The 19,921-nt window shown below is 33.8% G+C and overlaps 2 protein-coding genes and 1 long non-coding RNA gene across 4 annotated transcripts; 1 reads left to right on the top strand and 2 right to left on the bottom strand.

Annotated features, from left to right (window-relative positions):
- Positions 1–1,195: 1,195 nt before the first annotated feature.
- Positions 1,196–3,372, bottom strand: LOC107940464 (probable WRKY transcription factor 54). The gene is given in 3 exon segments (NM_001327435.1): positions 1,196–1,680; positions 2,804–2,905; positions 2,997–3,372. Coding segments are annotated over 3 exon segments (918 nt in total). The 5' UTR covers positions 3,353–3,372; the 3' UTR covers positions 1,196–1,220.
- Positions 3,373–7,544: 4,172 nt separating this feature from the next.
- LOC107940467 (uncharacterized) lies at positions 7,545–9,747 on the top strand. The gene is made up of 2 exons (XR_001695458.2): positions 7,545–7,836; positions 9,547–9,747. It is a non-coding gene; the product is annotated as an uncharacterized lncRNA (long non-coding RNA).
- An 829-nt stretch (positions 9,748–10,576) lies between these two features.
- Positions 10,577–18,905, bottom strand: LOC121203099 (protein ENHANCED DISEASE RESISTANCE 4). 2 transcript variants are annotated; one of them, XM_041109843.1, is made up of 4 exons: positions 18,564–18,905; positions 18,065–18,255; positions 16,095–17,848; positions 10,577–10,801 (listed from the first exon to the last, which is right to left on the bottom strand). In XM_041109843.1, exons 2-3 carry the CDS (start codon positions 18,183–18,185, stop codon positions 16,233–16,235), a joined length of 1,737 nt encoding a protein of 578 aa, XP_040965777.1. In that variant the 5' UTR covers positions 18,186–18,255; positions 18,564–18,905; the 3' UTR covers positions 10,577–10,801; positions 16,095–16,232. The 2 variants fall into 2 exon arrangements, with proteins under 2 accessions (XP_040965777.1, XP_040965776.1); XM_041109842.1 differs by lacking the exon at positions 18,564–18,905 and having other exon boundaries at positions 18,065–18,554.
- Positions 18,906–19,921: the final 1,016 nt, after the last annotated feature.

Consider the following 19,921-nt stretch of genomic DNA (forward strand, 5'->3'; position numbering starts at 1 on the left):
TAGGGTGGAGCTATTGTCAACACCTCTAGTTCCGCTCTGGGTCCACTCATATTTAAAGATAGCATCAGGCGGGCTAATAAGGACCTATTTCCTTAAAATGAAAAATTACACTTTTACCTATTCGAAATCAATAAAATTATAAGTTAGTATATGATAAAATTGTACTTTTTAATTTAGTCAAATTTATAATTAACTCAAATTTTAAAAATTAGAAATCCATGTTAATTCGAATGAATATTCACATCTTTTCACATATTTGATAAAATAATTTTGAACTTGGATGAATGAATCGATGTTTAAACCGGTCTAATTCAGCCATCCTCCATCAACATGCAAGCAATGTTTGATCTGTTCAGATAGTACTATATTGGTTTCTTATGAACAATTGTCTCTTGTCTTGTCCCTAGCAACTTGTAATGCCAAATGAACATTGAATCAATGCATTTAGAACACCTCTGACCCACATCATTTGTTTCTCCATTAATGTTCTTGCACGTTAAAGTTTGAAAGTTAATGTTTGTCGGGCGGCAACAGCTTTAATTGAATTCAAGCATTTTTTAGGCTGTTCAAATCCAACATATTATGTTTCGATTGAAAAATCTTTGGATTGCTTTTATCTTTTTAAGTCTCTATATTTTTCTCGATTGAAACTTAATTCGATTAGTATGGGTATTATTGTCAATATAGAAAGATTTAGATTTGAGTACGATGAAACGCATTAATTACCCTCCTATATATGAAATAGAGAGGGATTATGAATAGTTCAAGGCATTATTAAAAAAAAAGTATCGTTTTTAATATCATCATAATAAAATTCAAAAAACAATTGTTGAGGTAAAACAAAAATCATGACTCACACGATGATAAAGTGTTAAAAAGTCGTTAAATCAAGTGGTGGGGTACGGTCTTACACCTTATCAAGCACAAATGTTCATAGTTCTTTGATAGGTGGTCGTACACTAGGCACAAATACTTCTGCTCTATTAAACCCGTTGCCAGGGATGAAGCTAAAAAATTGCTTTAAGAGGGGCTAGAAATGACTGCTTGCCTCCCCTCCTTTTGCTTGAGTTCTCATCAGAATTAAGAGACAAAACCCCAACTAAGAGCAAAATTGATTTGTTGATGAGTCTGTTGATTTCAGACAAACGGCATTTTGAGTCGGAAATCCCTCAACAAGAATGATCTTTATTTGATTACATGGAATATGAAAAGAGGCATAGTTACAACACACACTCATCACTTCCATCAAATTCAAACCCATTCACAAAATCCATTTCGAAATTTCGAAACTTAATTCCAGTGCAAGAATACACATTCGAGATCATCACATCAGGCTCAGAGCAGTATTCAAACTCCATAAAATCCTTCCACATGGCTGAATCCAAGTCCGTAACATCGTCCGGCGTCCCAGACATCTCTTCCTTCGTTTCCTGCTTTACGACCGGAGTTGTCGGGGCCAAATTAGAACGTCGATCATCGTGCCGTTCAATCGGGGCCATGCAAGTTCCCCTAAATTCAGAATCTGACATGATCCAAGGAGCCTTGAACGAATGATTCTTGCAAGTGTGGGCTCCAATGTAAGTGGTTCGATACATTTGGGAACCATCCTCTTCTAATCTTTGAACTTGTTTGATGGCTCGACAACCTTGATCATACTTGTGAGTGCATCTAAAGTAACTCCTGTTTTTAATTGGAGCAAAAAGAGTTAGTGAACTTCCTTTAATGTGGGATGTGCTTTGTCTTGATTAAGACGTGTCACATGATATTTCCACAAGCATTGAGTTTTTGCCACTTTTCCATTTCTTTTCTTACTAAACTGTTTCTTTCACTCCATTTATTTACTTACAAGACAAGATATATTGGGACTTTGTTTACAATATCTAGAGTTACAGACAATTATGAGATATCTAAAAATTTAATTTAATATTTTTTATAAAATTTTGAAACTTTAAATCTTAAAACCTAAATAATTTTTACATTTACTCTTTCTTATTAAGAAGGATAATTATATGATATACCAAAAGTGAATTTTTTGGTGAATTACAAGAAGAGGATAAAGTCCTAACAACAGCACTACTAGTGTGACTCAAACTCAGGATACACTTGAGACAATGAACACCCTAATTATTTGGCCAACACATGGGGTTCGGGAGGTGAAATTTTTAATTCCATAAGTGATTTTAAAAAGCAGCCATATGTCCTTAATTGATATTTAAAATAAATAATGAACTAAAATAATTTTACCATTAATATATCAAATAATAATCCTTAAAATAATAGTAGTTATAATGAAAAATATAAAAAAAATCACCCATGCTAATATTTTTTTAACATTAATCTCATTAGAAATTCTTATCATATTTGTTATTTTTTGATACAATGCCTAAAACTACCCATAGTCTCTTCCCAACCATTAAATAGGAGGATAATATGCTGAAGCGTAATCAAACTTACATCCTCTTGACAACAATACCAATATCAATTAAATTAAGACTAAATAGATAATTTTTTTAATCAATTTTTTTAATTATACGTGTTGAAATGAAATCTCAAACTCCAAGAATGCGAATGATTTAAAAGAAAAAAAAATTATATTTTTAAAATAAATATCGTTATTACATTTTTTTAAAAAACAAACCACCCATTGTAATATTTTTTTTATATACCCTCAAAGCATCAATTATAAATTTCATCATTACAAATCCTAACTTTTTAACTGTCGGTGCATTTGTTTCATTAATTACAAAACAAAACAGAGAAATAAAATGAATAAAATAAAAATAAAAATAATATAATATATTACCTTGGGTGTTTAGAATTGAGGATATCTTTTTGTCCATATTTCCTCCAACCATGACCATCTTGCGTTGTATCTGAAACAACTGTCCGTGCTTGTTCTGCCCTCCTGCAATAAGCCCCATTTCCATTACAATCCATGTAAGAAATTACAATCCAACATTTAAAAACATTAACAAAGGAAACTAATGTATATATACTTTCTCTTGTAACAGCCTCTCTTGCCCTTAGGTCTCGGCCGGCGGCTCTCACTACAATCTTCAGACTTTACCAGTTGGTCATCGTTAGAACCTGTTTGGTTGTGGGAAGAAGAAACATTAACTGATGTTAACTCAGCAAGTGTTTGGTTGAAAGATGACAAGATCTTGTCTACAAGCTGATCTTTAGTTGATGAGAGATGATGTTCAGTTTGTTGTTGTTGAGAAGGGTTGTAATTGTTGTTGTTGAGAAGGATTTGAAGCTGGTTGGCATAATCTTGGCCTTCAACAAGTTGTTTTATCACCTTTTTCTTCTTCTTGGTTGATAAATTTTCTGACCAAGCTGAAAGTGTACCCATGGTTTGGTTTTTTTCTTGGTCTTTTTTGCTGCTATGAATGCAGTAAATGCATGTGTTTATGTATATATGCAAGATATCAAGAAAATGGAGATAAGGAAGGAAATGAAAGGGGGAGGAAAATGTGAGGAATGAGGGGAGAAATTGATGAGAACTTACTTTAAATGGTGACAAAAAGTAAAGGTGACGTTTATGCATGATGGAAGCATGATCTCAACATCTCCCCACTTTTCTTTTGTTAATCTTGGTGTAGGGATTTCTTACGATAAAATTCGAGATTTCTTTTAATTGAATATTAAAAGTTAAATTGATGGTTCAATTATTTAAATTTTTTTATAAAATTTTGGACTTTTAAAATGATTGTAGTATGATCTTTTATGATCGTATCGTTTATACTAATTGAAAGTTTTCATTCAGTTTTGAATGTTACGAACTTGTGAACCAAAATTCAAACAACATCCTTTTCCAATTTTCGATACTAATCGTCATATCAACTTGGATTTAAAATATATATTTCTACTTGTTATTGAGTACTGATCAATCGTACCAATCATTGAATCGTCTTAGAGCTTGTTAGTTAGACTTTAAAAAAAATTTTAACAGCCCAATGATTTAAATAAAAACTTTCACATAATTTAAAGACCATTTTATAACTTTTTGAAGTTGAGTAACTAAAACGTAAATTTACTAATAATTTAATGACTTTGGGTGCAATTTATCTTTGTACTATTAAAATGAATCAAATAAGGTCAAGTTTCAATATAGTTAACATTTGCTGTTTAAAATTTGTTATTTATTGTTTAACGGAGTTAATATTTTTAAAATATTTTTTATATAATAGATTATTTTTATGGTTCGACGACCTTTGAATCAAAATCAAATCAAATTCTCAAGCAAACATCTCACCTTTAAGATCAAATTTCAAAAATCCTTGAAACAAATCATATACTTCCAATATCAAGTATAAATGACCTTTCGATCGAACCAAAAAGAAGAACCAAAAGAATTTTGTTTATGGTCAAGAAATATTTAGAGAAAAGGAAAACAACGTGCTTGTTTTATGAGTCGAAGCCATCGTTTGAACTTTAGAAAGAGTGAAGAAAAGAAGTATTTTATGTATGAAAATTTCAAGTTGGGTCAAAGATTCTTCCTTTATTTCCTATTGTAAAAAACCAGTTGTTTCAAAGAGAAAAGAAGACAGAAAGTGACCAATGAATGAAACTGGTCCTGCATCTCGTTGTAGTAAAATATTGGAAAATAAAAGCATCTCCAACTAATATTTTAATTATTTTTTAAACATCAAATTGGAAGATATTTTTATTAAATAATATAAAAATAATTAAATAATAATAATATAAGCATCACATCAATGATTCAATATAAAATCGCTATAATTTTTTAACTCAATGATAAGAGTTTCATGTTACAATTTATCAAAAAAAAAATTAATGAATTTAGAACACTTTGGAGGAGCGGTATGTTTACCTGTGATTAGTGTAAACACAGTAATGATGGTGAGATTAGATACTATAACGCGTGACAAAAATAAAGTTAAACGCATATCCAAAGTCACCTTTAGTTTAAGTTATTATATATATATTGGAAATGTCAACCCTAACTAGTTGCAGTAACATATTATCGATGACTACTTTTAGTCATAATTGCTATTGTTTGTAAAACAGTAGATGGATTAGATCTTGAGGAAATCAAACATTTAATTAATTTTTAAGAGAATTATTTATAAAAAAATTATTAAAATAATAATTATTTATAATAATTAGTAATTCGATAGTTTTTCTTTATAATAATTAATGCTAATAATTCATTTTTGAGATCATTATTATTTTTGTTATGCCTTCTTTCGACTTTGGATACGTGACAAAACAACAGGACATTTGAGGAATATCTCTTCGATTAGTGTCGATCGACTAGTCACCAAGAGATAAAGTGGCTTAGAAGGCTTGGTTCTAGTCGACCTTCCTTTTTCTTTGAAAGAGTCCTAGTCGATCATCCTTGCGAGATAGTCACTTACTTTCTACGAAAAGTTTTCGTTTGGCACCTACTCTTCTGTTTTGAACAAGACTCTTTAGGCCACCAAACCCCCCGTGGGTCTAACCACTTTGAAAGGGTCCTAGTCGATCATCCTTGCAAGATAGTCACTTCCTTTTTCTTTGATAGAATGCATTCCATTACAAAGATACTTACAAGTTCACCTCGTTAGTACCACCAAACACAGAACCTCCTCTATATGTAGCCACCATATTGCTCTCATATCTTTCCTTTGCATTCTCAACCCCTTTGCTTAATTCCTAGCACTCTCCGCTCTCACTAGGTGAACTGGCCAATTCCATTAGCACCACCACATCCTCCTACGTATCTCGTCCCTTGTTGATCCCAACATTAAAAATTTTAAATTTCAAGACAAGGTGATATCTGTGAGATGAAAGAATGTTTTAATTTCAATTTTATAACCTAATATGTTATTGGATTAGAAATTTATTTAAAGGCAATAATAATAATTAAAAATCTTATCACTTGCGTATGCATGGAAAGTACATATTTAAAACATGAAGGTTAGTTTAAAAATAAAATACAATAAAAATAAAATGCACCTCGAATTATATAAATTATTTTAATTATAAAAAGATATTTTTGCAATTTTCTTAACCGAATTGATGTTTCATTAACTCGTGACACCAATTTAATTAAAAACTTAAATAATAATATAAATAATAACAACGACAACAAATCCTTAAATATTAGTATCATTTTCCTAAGTAGTGGAATATTTTTAATTTTTACTCAAATAATTGTTTGATATATATATATTAATACAAGTTAAAAAATCGAAAATCGATCCGAGGTGTTTGGGATATAAATTAATACAAGTTAAAAAATCGTAGTTAACTGAATTAAATTGAATTCTATTTTTATTTAATTTAAATTTTTTATGATGTTAAACAAATATTTTACATTTAAAATAATAAGAATAGCTTAGAATTTCTCTATAAAAATATTTTTCAAAAACAATCATATAAGAGTTATTGATTAATTTTTATTGACATGAATAATTATTAACTTTTTAGAAATATTTATGAAAGGACTTTGATATTTCGTCAAATAATCTAAAAAAAGTCATAAAAAGTTTAATTTTCAAAATAAGCGCAAAAAATCAAAACCCAAAATTAGTATGGAAAAATTGAAAACCGAATTGAATTAAATTATTAAAGATGGTTAAAAATTTCAAAATACTCAGACTGAATTAAACCGAACTCACCCTTAACTATTAATAATTAAATAAGTATTTAATTAATAATTTATTTATATAAATTAATTTACGACAACTTTCAATAACTTCTTAATCTAACAAAAACATTATATTATGAGACATAAGAGCTCGGATTCAATACCGAGCAATCTTATGCCCCATCCGAGTTATCAAAAAAGAAAAAAACGCAGATATAATTGTAATTTGTAAGAAACATTTAAAAATAATTTTTAATTTTTTAATATAATTTAATATTTAATTTAGGCCTATATACGTATGGGACTTTCCCTTTTACGTGGGTACTGCACAAATGGGCTTAAAATGAATTTTGATGCTTATTTTACCCAATACACCTAACACTATAACCATTATACATTGCACAGCATGTCAACAGTGGATGCTAAGGTGTAGATATGCTTATTCACCACGAGGTGGGGTGTGATGCTTGTTCACTTCATTTTATAATTATGTAATCGGAATTGTTTTTCTTCATGTTAAGGTGTAGATATACTTATCATGAGCAATCGTTTATATGAGAACACTCGTGATAAGAGAATTATCATTGTTGTCGGTGATAGATACCCTAATTACAATGAAAAATATCTGTTAAACCACGAAGATGCTAGAGTTGAATTAGGTTGGATGGGTTGTATAAAATTTTAAACTGTTCGTAATAACTTTTATATGATTTTGGGTTTTTCTTTAGGCGAAATGAGATTTGTTTTATTTTTCTTTTTTATATTAATTCAACTCTTACAAGGACTAAATTTTGATAAATTAAAAGTAAACAGAGTAATATTTGAACTTTTATAAAGTAGAGGGGCAAAAATCAGAATTAAACCTCAGAAAAGGATTGAAGAGGTGAGGAGAGCTAATATCGACCGTGGATGAGAAGTGAGAAAACAATCGGAGGGTTCCAAACAATTGCTTATATATAGAAAGAGAAAATAAAAAACATTGAAAATGGCGCATTAAATCAATCAAGAACATTCCACCTGTTAGATAGCAAATAGAATCGAAAGTACGAGAATTCTGTCGCAATTTGTTCTTTAAAAAGGTCAGGCTTTCGAAATCGGATTTGAAAGGGATCAAAGAAATGGCAGGGGACGGTTCCATGTTCAAGTTTCTCAAGCCTAGGCTCCGTCCACAGCCTATTGACATCCAGGCCGCCGCCGCGTGGGGCGTCGCTGCCACCACCACCGCTCTCTGGCTCATACAGGTAAATTTCTTTCTTTTGAACGGTTATTATTGTATTAGATTAGATCCATATGAAAATCTTTTTTGATTTGTTATTTTAAAAATTCTGCCTTGGAATAGATCTTTGATTCAATTGATGTTAATGATATGTTATTTAGTTTTTGGCCTATTAACCTTTAATTTCTTAAGACTAGTATCATCTTTGAATGTAGGGTTCAAATCATTATTATGGCTATGCCGATATATAAATTGTTTAATTATGGTTTTAGCCCTTCTACTATGTTGAAATTTAAATCTTAGTGCTCTATTTTTGTAGAATTTTATCCCTCTCTACGTTTATGCTATTATTTGTAGCTCCGTACTGATAGCACTATTAGTTGCTGCTGTTAAAGTGATCATGTGAAAGTAGAGAGATTGAATCTTAATTTTCAGCATAATTAGGACACTAAAACCATAATTATACCCTATTAATAAGAAATTTTGGATTTTCCTGTGGAACATAGAGACTCAAAAACTTGCATGAAAGAGTTGGTCCTTGGAAATGGTTCCAAAATAGGGGATTTCAAGTGGGATAACATTAATCAAATTAGGGGCAAAACCAAATTTTTTTTTAAAGATGGTCAGAATTAAGTTTTATACTTTTATAATAGCTAAAGTGCAATTTCACAATGTTAATAGTTTATATCTTTATAAATTTTCAAAGATTAATTGAAAATTTTATCATTTTTTGGGGACCAAATATAATTTTACCATTTACTAAATTAAAATATTGTAAAACTTAAAAGGACCAGAGGTAAAATTTTACATTTTAGAGGCAGGCCCCTGTCAGCACCTGGCGCCGCCTCTGAATCAAATGATAAGAAAATAAAATCACCTTTGTATTTTTGGAGTATTTAAAACATAGACAGGAACTTGTGAAGCTTTGAATGTGGATATGATTTTTCATCAGGGTGTTATTGCAATTGATTAGAGCACAGATTCTCCTTTATGATCATGTTTTGATTCAGAATGATTTAACATCATCATTTACGTATTGCTCATTATTGTTTTTTAGAGGACTGAACTGCTTTTGTTTATCAATTAATGGATTCTTAACAGTTATTTTTTAGGAATAATATGATTCTTGGGCCCTAAACTTGACAATTAGATTCATTTTGGTCCCTGAACTTCGGTTCTGTTAAAATTTGATGATGTGATCAGTATTCTTGAAACATGGCTAGAGGGTTGGTTGGATCGATTGTAATATTAGTCTAAACAAAGGAATTGAATCAATTGAATTGAAAACTTCTCAATTTGAAAAACTAAAAAACTGAAACAAAAACCAGTAGTTTATCAGATTGAACAGGTTTAGTAATTGTTGGCGTAGCAATTGAATCGATCAAATTGATTGAATCGGGAATTATTAGTTTGACCGGTTCAACCAATAGTTCGATTATTAGAACATTGCATGTGACATTCTGAAGTTGTGCGAGTGTCACTTCACCAAACTTTTATAGTTTTCAAGTTTCAGGATCAAAATGAATCTATTTGTGAAATCCAAATACCAACGTAGACCCAGTTGCCAAGTTCAAACACTAAAAATTATATTACCTCTATTTTTAATTTGTTGATAAGGTTTTGATTGAATACTGATAATTGTTTTCCTTTCATTAGGGATTACAGTTGTTGATGAGTTTTTGAATGATTAGCTAATGTATTTGGTATTTACTTTTTCTATTTTTCCTTTTGCCAGCCATTTGATTGGTTGAAGAAGACCTTTTTGGAGAAACCAGAGTCGGAAGAGAGGTGAATGTCTCTTTAAATTCTTAGAACGCTTCGAGATTTTGTTTATATTGTCTACGAGAGAATGATGAAAAGAGTGAAACTTGAATGATGATAATAATGTAGTATAACTTTGTGGTTTATTGATATGAGAATATGGTCTCTTTTGGCATCAGTTCCTTGAAGATGAGTACATTTGAAAGAGCTTTATAGTTTTCCCAAACTTGACAATTTTTATTATTGGTACTCGTTAGTTTCTAAATTTGGTAACTTTTTTAATTATAGTTTCTGCGATGACTTATCACTTTGAGATTATCTCACGTCATCATTTAATTTTTATGTTGGTATAATATCAGAATGTTGCATCATCACATTGGCCAAAGTCACGAAATATTATCATTGATCAAAAGAAAATTTAGAGATTAAATTAAAATATATTGTCAAATTCAAGAATTAAAATATTATTTAAATCTGAATCTATTATTTGTAAAAAAAAATTATATATTCATTAATTGCATAAATCTATTATGAATGATAATTAAAATATTCAAATAGAAATAATATTTGAAATTTTTATATCTGAATCCTCGTGTGATTCCTATTTGTTGTCGCTTGTTGCAACCCAAAATAAACCATAGAGCAAGAACACAAACTTTGAAAGTGGTTGGATTCCAATTTAATTTTTTTATTTATTAATTAAATTTAATCTTCAATCTTTTAGAAATGATAAATCATTTTTCAATGAAAATATTGAAAAAAATATTTATTTTTTAATTATATTAACATGACAGTTCGCATGATAATTCACGTCTATTTTATATGTCACGTTAAAAGTAATTTAAAAATTATAAAATATTTAAAAGAAAATAAGTTAAAATATTTATATAACGAGTCAAAAAAAAAATCATATAAGTACACTAGATTATAATGCGGAATTATCATATTTAAATATTTAAATATTTAAATATTTACTTGACATTTCCATTAAAAACAAATACAAATAAACCTTAAGAGCTTTTAACTACTTATTATTTCAATAAAGAATAGTTAGTAGAAAAGGTAACACAAAACCAATAAAAAGCAAATGAAACAAAAGCAACATTTAGAAACCTTAAAAAGGGCAGCAAAAGACCAAAACTCGTCTTCAACATGGTCAAAACCATTATGCAAGTGCTGTCTGTGAGGGGATCATCCAATCCCAATGTAACCCAAAAACTTGTTTCTAACTGTTGCGCGGAAGCGTGTGAAAGAGTAAAATTATTGTACTGAAAAATCACACTAAGTTCAATTCCCAGGAAAGAGAGGTGGATCACGAGGATCGCTTACATACCAGATCTTTCCTAGCCAGAATATCCCTCTATCGTAATTTAATAGCACAATAAATCACTACAATGACACTTGCAAAATATGCAGAACAAAAATAAAGAACACTAGAATTTTAACGAGGTTCAGCAAATTTTGCCTACGTCCTCGGGCACTACCAAATATATTTCACTCCAAAAATACAAGTGAAAATTTACAAATAGGGAGAGAGAACAATTGCCTTAAGTAGAGAATGGCAAGTGTGGGATGAAGAAAGTAAGAGATGGTTAGGCCTATTTATAGTTGAGGTTTAAGGATCAACTTGCAATGTCCCTATACAATTAGGGACCAAAATTGCAATTATCCCATGCCAACTTTTAACCCAACTTGCCAACCAATCTTACTTTCTACTTTCGGTGCCTTTCGGTGCCAACTTTCTGCCACTATTCATCTTTGAAAAGTCAAAGATTGTAGGTATCCAATAATCTCCACCTTGAAGATTTGATTAGGATAATCTTATCTTCACACAATTTTTTCTTCCTTTGACAACAATACTTGATAGTGCCTTCTTCAACTGTTAAACTTGCAGGATATTGATCAAGTTCAAACAATGTTCGAACTTGGTTGTTGTTACCACCTTGGTCATCATATCTGCGGGATTATCTGCAGTCTTGATCTTCTGAAGACAAATTTTCCCCTCTTCAATAATTTCCCGCACAAAATGGAATCGTACGTCGATATGTTTTGTACGTGCATGATAGACTTGATTCTTTGCTAAATGAATAGCACTTTGACTATCACAATACACGTTAATATGCTCCTGAACCAACCCCAAGGTTTTAGCCATACCTTGTAACCAAATAGCCTCCTTTACAGCCTCTGTTACAGCCATGTACTCGGCTTCTGTGGTTGACAATGTAACTGTAGACTGTAGTGTAGACTTCCAACTTATTGGTCCTCCAGCAAGTGTAAACACATAACCGGTGGTTGATCTTCGCTTGTCCAAATCACCGGCATAGTCAGAATCAACATACCCAATAACACCTTTACCAAGTGTATTATCCTGCTTGAACAGTAATCCAACATCCACGGTTTTCTGAATATACCGTAGAATCCATTTCACAGCTTGCCAATGTCCTTTTCCAGGATTATGCATATACCTGCTCACTATACTAACTGCTTGTGAAATGTCGGGTCTTGTACACACCATTGCATACATCAAGCTACCCACTGCATTAGAATACGGAACTTGCAACATGTATTCTCGTTCCATATTCGTCGAAGGAGATAGTTGTGCAGAAAGCTTGAAATGAGAAGCCAACGGGGTACTTACAGGTTTGGTATGCTCGTTCATACCAAACTGCTGTAGTACTTTCTTCAAATACTACTTCTGAGACAAACTAACTCTGCCATGAACTCTATCTCTACATATTTCCATGCCAAGAATCTTCTTAGCTTCACCTAGATCTTTCATCTCAAACTCGAGATTGAGTTGAGTCTTCAATCTCTCAATCTCAACTTTGCTCTTAGATGCTATCAGCATATCATCAACATATAAGAGCAAGTATATGAAAGTTCCTTCTTGTAGCTTCTGAAAATATACGCAATGATCAAATTTACTTCTTGTGTACCTTTGCCCTTTCATGAACTGATCAAATCGCTTGTACCACTGCCTCGGAGATTGTTTCAATCCATAAAGCGACTTTGTCAGTTTGCAAACCCAATTTTCTTTATCAGCAACATTGAATCCATCAGGCTGAGTCATATAGATTTCCTCTTCCAAATCACCGTGTAAAAATGATGTCTTCACATCAAGCTGAACTAGTTCAAGATCGTATTGCGCAATCAAGGCTAGTAAAATTCGAATAGACGAATGCTTCACAACTGGAGAAAACACTTCATTGTAGTCTATTCCTTCTTTCTGAGCGTAACCCTTTGCTACCAATCTAGCCTTGTATCGAATTTCATTTTTACCAGGAAATCCTTCCTTCTTTGCATATACCCATTTGCATCCAATTGCCTTCTTTCCCTTGGGCAGTCTCACCAACTCCCAAGTCCTATTTTTATGAAGAGACTGCATTTCTTCATTCATAGCTTGCTTCCACTTTACACCATCAGAGTTACTTATTGCTTCTGTGTAAGTGGAAGGAACATCATCATCTGCAATTGGAAGTGCATAGGCCACCATATCATCAAAGCGAGCAGGCTTACGAATCTCTCTTCTTGGCCTCCTATATGCAATTGAATCTTGTTGCTGTAGAAGTTTTTGGGTCGAAACTTCTTCATCATTTGTTCTTTCAATATTAGCTGGATCATCATTAACCTTTTCAAACTCCACCTGCTGCAAAGTACTACTGGTTTTGTCATCCTTTTGTGAATCCTCGTTCTTCATCATGGTTGATTCATCAAAAGTTACATCTCTACTGAAAACAATCTTCCTTGTATCAGGACACCAGAGACGGTATCCTTTTACACCACCAGTTATACCCATGAATAATGCTTTCTTTGCTCTTGGGTCTAACTTAGATTCTTTTACATGATAATATGCAGTGGAACCAAAAACATGTAAAGAATCATAATCAGTAGCAGGTTTACCAGTCCACATCTCCATAGGAGTTTTTCCATTTATTGCAGCTGATGGCAATCGGTTAATTAGATGGCACGCATATGTAACTGCCTCAGCCCAAAATTCCTTGCCCAATCCAGCATTGGACAACATACATCGAACTTTCTCCAGTATAGTCCGATTCATGCGTTCTGCCACCCCATTCTGCTGTGGTGTATCTCGAACAGTGAAGTGTCGCACAATGCCCTCATCTTGACATACTTGTAGAAATGGATCATTTTTGTACTCAGTACCATTATCTGATCGAAGTCGTTTGACCTTTCGACCTGTCTGAGTCTCCACCATCTTCTTCCACTTCAGAAATGCATCCAAAACTTCATTTTTTCTTTTCATTAGATACACCCATACTTTTCTTGAATAATCATCAAGAAAAGTGACAAAATAGTGCATACCTCCCAAAGAAGCCACTTTGGTAGGTCCCCACACATCACTGTGAACATAGTCCAGAATTCCTTTCGTATTGTGAATTGCTGAACCAAATTTTACCCTCGTCTGCTTGCCCAGAACACAATGTTCACAGAATTCCAATTTGCAAGAATTTGCACCTTTCAACAAGCCTTGCTTCGCCAAAGTCTGCAAAGCTTTTTCACCAACATGTCCCAATCGCCTATGCCATAACCTGGTAGCCTCTGAATCTGCATCTTTCGCAGAAGCTGTTGATGTTGATCCAATAACTGTACTTCCATTTAAATAGTACAAGTTATTTCTTCTAGTGCCTTTCATCACCGTCAATACCCCAGCTACTACCTTTAGTAATCCATCTCTCAAAGTGATTGTGAGCCCTTTAGATTCTAGGGCCCCTAATGAGATGTGATTTTTCTTCAAGCTAGGTACGTAGCGAACATCTGTCAAGACTTGGATTGAGCCGTCGTGATTCTTCAATTGGACTGTACCCACTCCCATTGTCTTACAAGCACTATCATTGCCCATAAGAACAATTCCACCTTCTAGCTCTTTAAGACTAGAAAACCAGTCCTTATTAGGACACATATGGTAAGTACATCCTGAATCCAAAATCCACTCATCCGTTTGACATGCCATTGCCATGCCAACCAAGCTAAAGTCTGACTCCTCATCATGCTCCGCTACACATGCATTAGAAATAGCCTTGCCCTTTTGTAGCTTAGGACAATTCTTTTTCCAATGCCCTTTCTCACGACAAAAGGCACATTCATCTTTGGCGGGTCTCCCTTTGGACTTACCCCTTCTACCAGGTTTGCTGCTGTGTGAACGACCTCTTACTGTTAAGACTTCTGCAGTTGTATCTCTGTGATCTCTTTTATCTTTCTTTCGAGTCTCAGATCTATACAACGCACTACAGACTGCATCAAATGTGATCGTGTCCTTCCCATGAAGCAATGTGGTGGTAAGATGATCATATTCATCAGGAAGGGAATTCAACAACAATAATGCCTTGTCTTCATCTTCAAATTTCTCATCCAAATTTAGCAAGTCTGCTAAAATTTTATTGAATGAGTTCACATGGTCATTCATCGACATACCGGGTGCATACGTGAATCGATAAAGTTTCTTTTTCATATAAAGCCTATTTTCAAGACTTTTCGTTAGAAACTTTTCTTCCAATGTATCCCACAGCTTCTTCGCTGATGTCTCCCTCATGACGGAGTACTTTTGCTCTTTGGCCAAACATAGGCGGATTGTTCCACACGCCTGTCTATTGATCTTGGCCCACTCCTTGTCATCCATCTTGTCAGGTTTTTCTTCAAGGGCTATATCCAGCTCTTGCTGACATAAGACATCCAGGATCTCACACTGCCACATACCAAAATTATTGGTACCGTCAAATTTCTCTACTTTAAATTTTGCATTTGTCACAGTAGTCCTTGCTGATGACGATGCTGCTGCCATTTTTCTCCTCAATCCCAACTACTGTATACGTGAACAGTACTGTATACGTGAATAGTGACGTATACGTGAATAGTACCGTATACGTAAATAGTGCCGTATACGTGAATAGTACCGTAAACGGTCGTATTCCCCAAGTACGAACCTGGCTCTGATACCAATTGTTGCGCGGAAGCGTGTGAAAGAGTAAAATTATTGTACTGAAAAATCACACTAAGTTCAATTCCCAGGAAAGAGAGGTGGATCACGAGGATCGCTTACATACCAGATCTTTCCTAGCCAGAATATCCCTCTATCGTAATTTAATAGCACAATAAATCACTACAATGACACTTGCAAAATATGCAGAACAAAAATAAAGAACACTAGAATTTTAACGAGGTTCAGCAAATTTTGCCTACGTCCTCGGGCACTACCAAATATATTTCACTCCAAAAATACAAGTGAAAGTTTACAAATAGGGAGAGAGAACAATTGCCTTAAATAGAGAATGGCAAGTGTGGGATGAAGAAAGTAAGAGATGGTTAGGCCTATTTATAGTTGAGGTTTAAGGATCAACTTGCAATGTCCCTATACAATTAGGGACCAAAATTGCAATTATCCCATGCCAACTTTTAACCCAACTTGCCAACCAATCTTACTTTCTACTTTCGGTGCCTTTCGGTGCCAACTTTCTGCCACTATTCATCTTTGAAAAGTCAAAGATTGTAGGTATCCAATACTAACAATAGGAAGAAACAAGGGTTCATTTTTTGTCTTCATGTTTCTATCTATCTATCTATCTATGATTTGACATTTTCATTACAGAACAACCCAAACTGGTTGTTTTGAAGCACAAATCTGTTCTTGAATGACTACAGTTTTCAACATGCTGGCCGCATCACTGCAGGCCTCGACTTCACTTGGTCGACGTTCCTGCTACCGACTGGTTCGTAAGGAATGATATGAATCCCGTTTCGAAGCGAAAACGTAAGTACCTTTAAACAAGCACCACATCTTAGCTGATGGAACCTCTTTTCGGAAAGTTGAAAATCAGTAGGTAACTCCAATGGTTTGAAGCAATGATAACATGTTACGAAAGGCGCTCCACCGGCCATGGCCCAACAATGTCGCTTAACTGAATTATGTTTCTCCTTCGGGTACCTCTTAGACTTGTGATCACCAGATATAAATTTGTGGCTCCAACGAGAAAAATCAGACTCGAAATATCTTTGGGGACTAGAGGGGTAATAGTTGTTGCAATTATAACAACTATGACCGGAGTGATGTCTATAAAATCCCCGGTTATGTGGAAACATCGGAGGAGGCAACTGTTCTGATCTTGGCCATGCTCGAGGATAAAAATTTTCTTCCTCAGGATAGGAATATGTAGGAAAATGCTTTTGCCTACAAGGTATATCAATGGAAGCCCTTCCTCGAGATATTCTTCCGTTTAGATTGCATGTTTTGCTAATTTGATCCTGCAGTTCGTGCACCATTCGTAACAGTTTCATGTTCTCGTGTTCACGGTACTCCTGGAACTCATCGTGTGAAGGGCCAGCGTTTTCGTAAGCCCTTTGAGAGAAAGGTATTTGAGACCGATATTCATCTCTCACTCGTTTGGTCTGGTTTCTGGGAAGACGCTGATGCATTGCAGGTTCTAAGGCTTCATCTCGATGCCATTTGCTGGATTTCGTAGTGCCATAACGCTTCTTAGCGGATAAATTTAACGAGCGGTTTCTTGCATTACAAGTCATCAAGCCATTGGCAAGCATTTTATCCCTTTTTAGCGTTTCTTCTGGAACAAGGAATTGATCATCCATTCCATCATATGAAGACATACTACCATCATAAGCATGAGAGGTTCTTGTGGCAGTGGATTCAAGATCTGGATCACTGAGCTCCGAACTAGGGCTGAAATAATCCAGGGTTCCGAGAGAATCTATAGAGCTTACATGGTCAAAACCTCGATGTTCACTTCTCCAAGGTTGCTCCATATGTTCATTAGGAGAAGAGAAAAAATTATCTGATGAAGTGACTTCCCCTGCTGCTTCTCGTGCAGCACACAGGTCGTCAAAGCTCGATCCTCGGATGTTGGAAGAGGTCTTGTTAGTAGTCTTCAATTCCAAATATGCACCTTCTAACCGCAATGTCTTGTTGTTTTCCTCTGCTTCAATAGAAACTTTGCAATGTTCCGAAGGTTCCAACTGCAACCATCTGCTTCCATTTTGCAGCCCTTCATTCGGTCCATTTTCATCGAGCTTTTCACGTTTATAATCGGTATCACCGGACTTATTTTGATCATTATAATGCCCTCCAATGGATAAGTTCTCATCAATTTTCCCACTTCGAGAGCCAATTTCACGACTCAAGTGAACCTCTTGAGGAGACGAGCTGCGAGATTCTCCATCTTCAGACACTTGAACCAATATATCCGAACCAGCAGCTGGTGTTTCTTGCAAGAAGGACTTGTTTTCAACAATACCTTTTCGGTTTTTGGCTGCAAACACGAAGAAACTAAAATAAGGAGCAAAATCAGGAAGGTAATCCTCCATTATCCATGAAAGATAGCCTAGCTATATAAGCCTCTCATTAATGTTTAACCATTCTGCGTAAGTGATATACATCAAAGCTAAAGTTGAACCTCGAGAGCACGAGTCCAAGTTGAGATTCAAATACGAGCATTTGTGAGTTCCATATTCCGAAAGATACTTACCTGCAAGAATCGTATCGCATCCTCCGCACTTATATACGGGAACATCTTCTACTTCAGGAAGAAGCAACCGACATTTTGGACATCTAACTAATCGAACTCTAGGAGCTGTTCCTATAGCCATATTGCTCCAGATAACTATTACTTCTGCAACAATCAACTGTGCTTTTGCAATAACAATAATCTCCCGCAGTCTGCAAGCGGAAGAAAACAATAAAACTTTACATGTATGCCGACCAGATGAAACATAATGGAACATGTTCAAAGTCATTTCTCAAAAGGGTTTTAGCTGCAATTGCCATACAAATGAGCGAGAAGAACAAATGGAAATAAAATCATGGATCTATGACTTTAATGATTAACCAAAAAGGAAAAACAAAGCAAAACAAAACACCCATCAATTCTAACATGCATAGTATAATGCTCATATTAACAGCAGCTAGAAAAAAAAATCATGGAAAGAGGTAAAAAGATGGAGATTGAGAGAGTCAACAATAATAACCTTTAGATTCAGATGAAAAGGGCTAACCCAAAATGGGTAGAAAGAGTGTTAGTTTGAAGGCATTAAAGGAAGAAGGTGGGAAGGAAATGAGTAGGGAAATGGAAACAGTGTGTGTATGTCTGTCTATCTGTACATATGGAGGTGGTCTTTGAGGTCTTCAGTTTTACATGGAAGGAAAAGGAAAAAAGAAAGTTAAAGGTATTTGGTGTTTGGGTCTTAATTTCTTGATATTTACGGAAAAGGTTAGTAGATTGAGGGTGAGAGAACCATTTATGGTTGTGTCTGGTTTTTTCCACTGGTCTGAAGTCTGAACAATGAAGATGGGAGGGAAAGTGACACTGAACGTGGGATGTGGTGTTGGTTTTGTCTTTATACGTGGCTACTTTTCATACCTCTCTTGTCTTTAGTATATTTGAAAGACAAAAAATCACTCCCGTTTAATTAATAACGCGTAATTAATTTGTTGGTAAATTGCAACAAAAGTCACTATAAACTATTACTAAATTTATGTTTTGGTCATTCACCTTTAAAAAGTTACAAAATAGTCATTGGACTATTAAAAAAAATTATTTAAGTCATTGGACTGTTAAGGTTTTGTTTTTTTGTTTTCAATTCAGCTAGCGAGCTCTAAGTAACTATTCTATAATCAATAGGTCGATCAATATCCAACGACAAGTAGAACATACCTTACCTTAGATCCAAGTTGATCTGACGTTCCGTATTAGAGATCAGATAAGAAAATTGTTTGGATTTTAGTTCACAAGTTCGTGATGTTCAAAATTGTTTCATGAAAAAAAATAAATTGTAGAAGAGAAGAGAAGAGAAATGAGAATTTTCGATTAGTGCAAGCGGTGCGAACTGAAAAGACCATACAATATCAATTTTAATAGTTCAGGGACTTAAATGAAAACTTTTGAATAATTTAGTGATCATTAGTAATGTTTTTTTGAAGCATGGATTTTTTGAATCAACTCATTATGAATTTAAAATAATTTAAATTTTATTAATTTTTTAATTACAATAACAGAGCCTGAACAAGAAACGCAACTTGAATCTATGCTACACCTGAAATAGTGAACATTTTTTACTATCAAGCAATCACATGAGGTTCAAATTTTAATTTTTTTAAATTCAAATTATTTTTATTTTATGTGAATTCGAATTTGAATTAAATATATTTGAATTATTATTTTTTTATAATTAAATAAATTGAAAATTTGAAGTCAGGTCAAATTGACCGACCAAATTTATTACTGCATTATTTTCCTTTTTTTTTTTTGGTAGTAGTCCTTTTTGGTTTATGAATACTTTTCGAAATTTGCGGCTTGCGTTGCGCTCTCACGTTAAATGTATAAACG

The sequence above is a fragment of the Gossypium hirsutum genome, chromosome D13 (genome assembly GCF_007990345.1).
Source record: "Gossypium hirsutum isolate 1008001.06 chromosome D13, Gossypium_hirsutum_v2.1, whole genome shotgun sequence".
NCBI classification, from domain to species: Eukaryota; Viridiplantae; Streptophyta; class Magnoliopsida; order Malvales; family Malvaceae; genus Gossypium; species Gossypium hirsutum.

Excerpts from the sequence above, each read along its gene's own strand:
- LOC121203099 (XM_041109842.1), bottom strand. The coding sequence starts at position 18,332 with ATGACTTTGAACATGTTCCATTATGTTTCATCTGGTCGGCATACATGT. Across the intron at positions 17,849-18,064 it reads ATGCGATACGATTCTTGCAG|CCAAAAACCGAAAAGGTATT; the intron begins GTAAGTATCTTT and ends TCGTGTTTGCAG.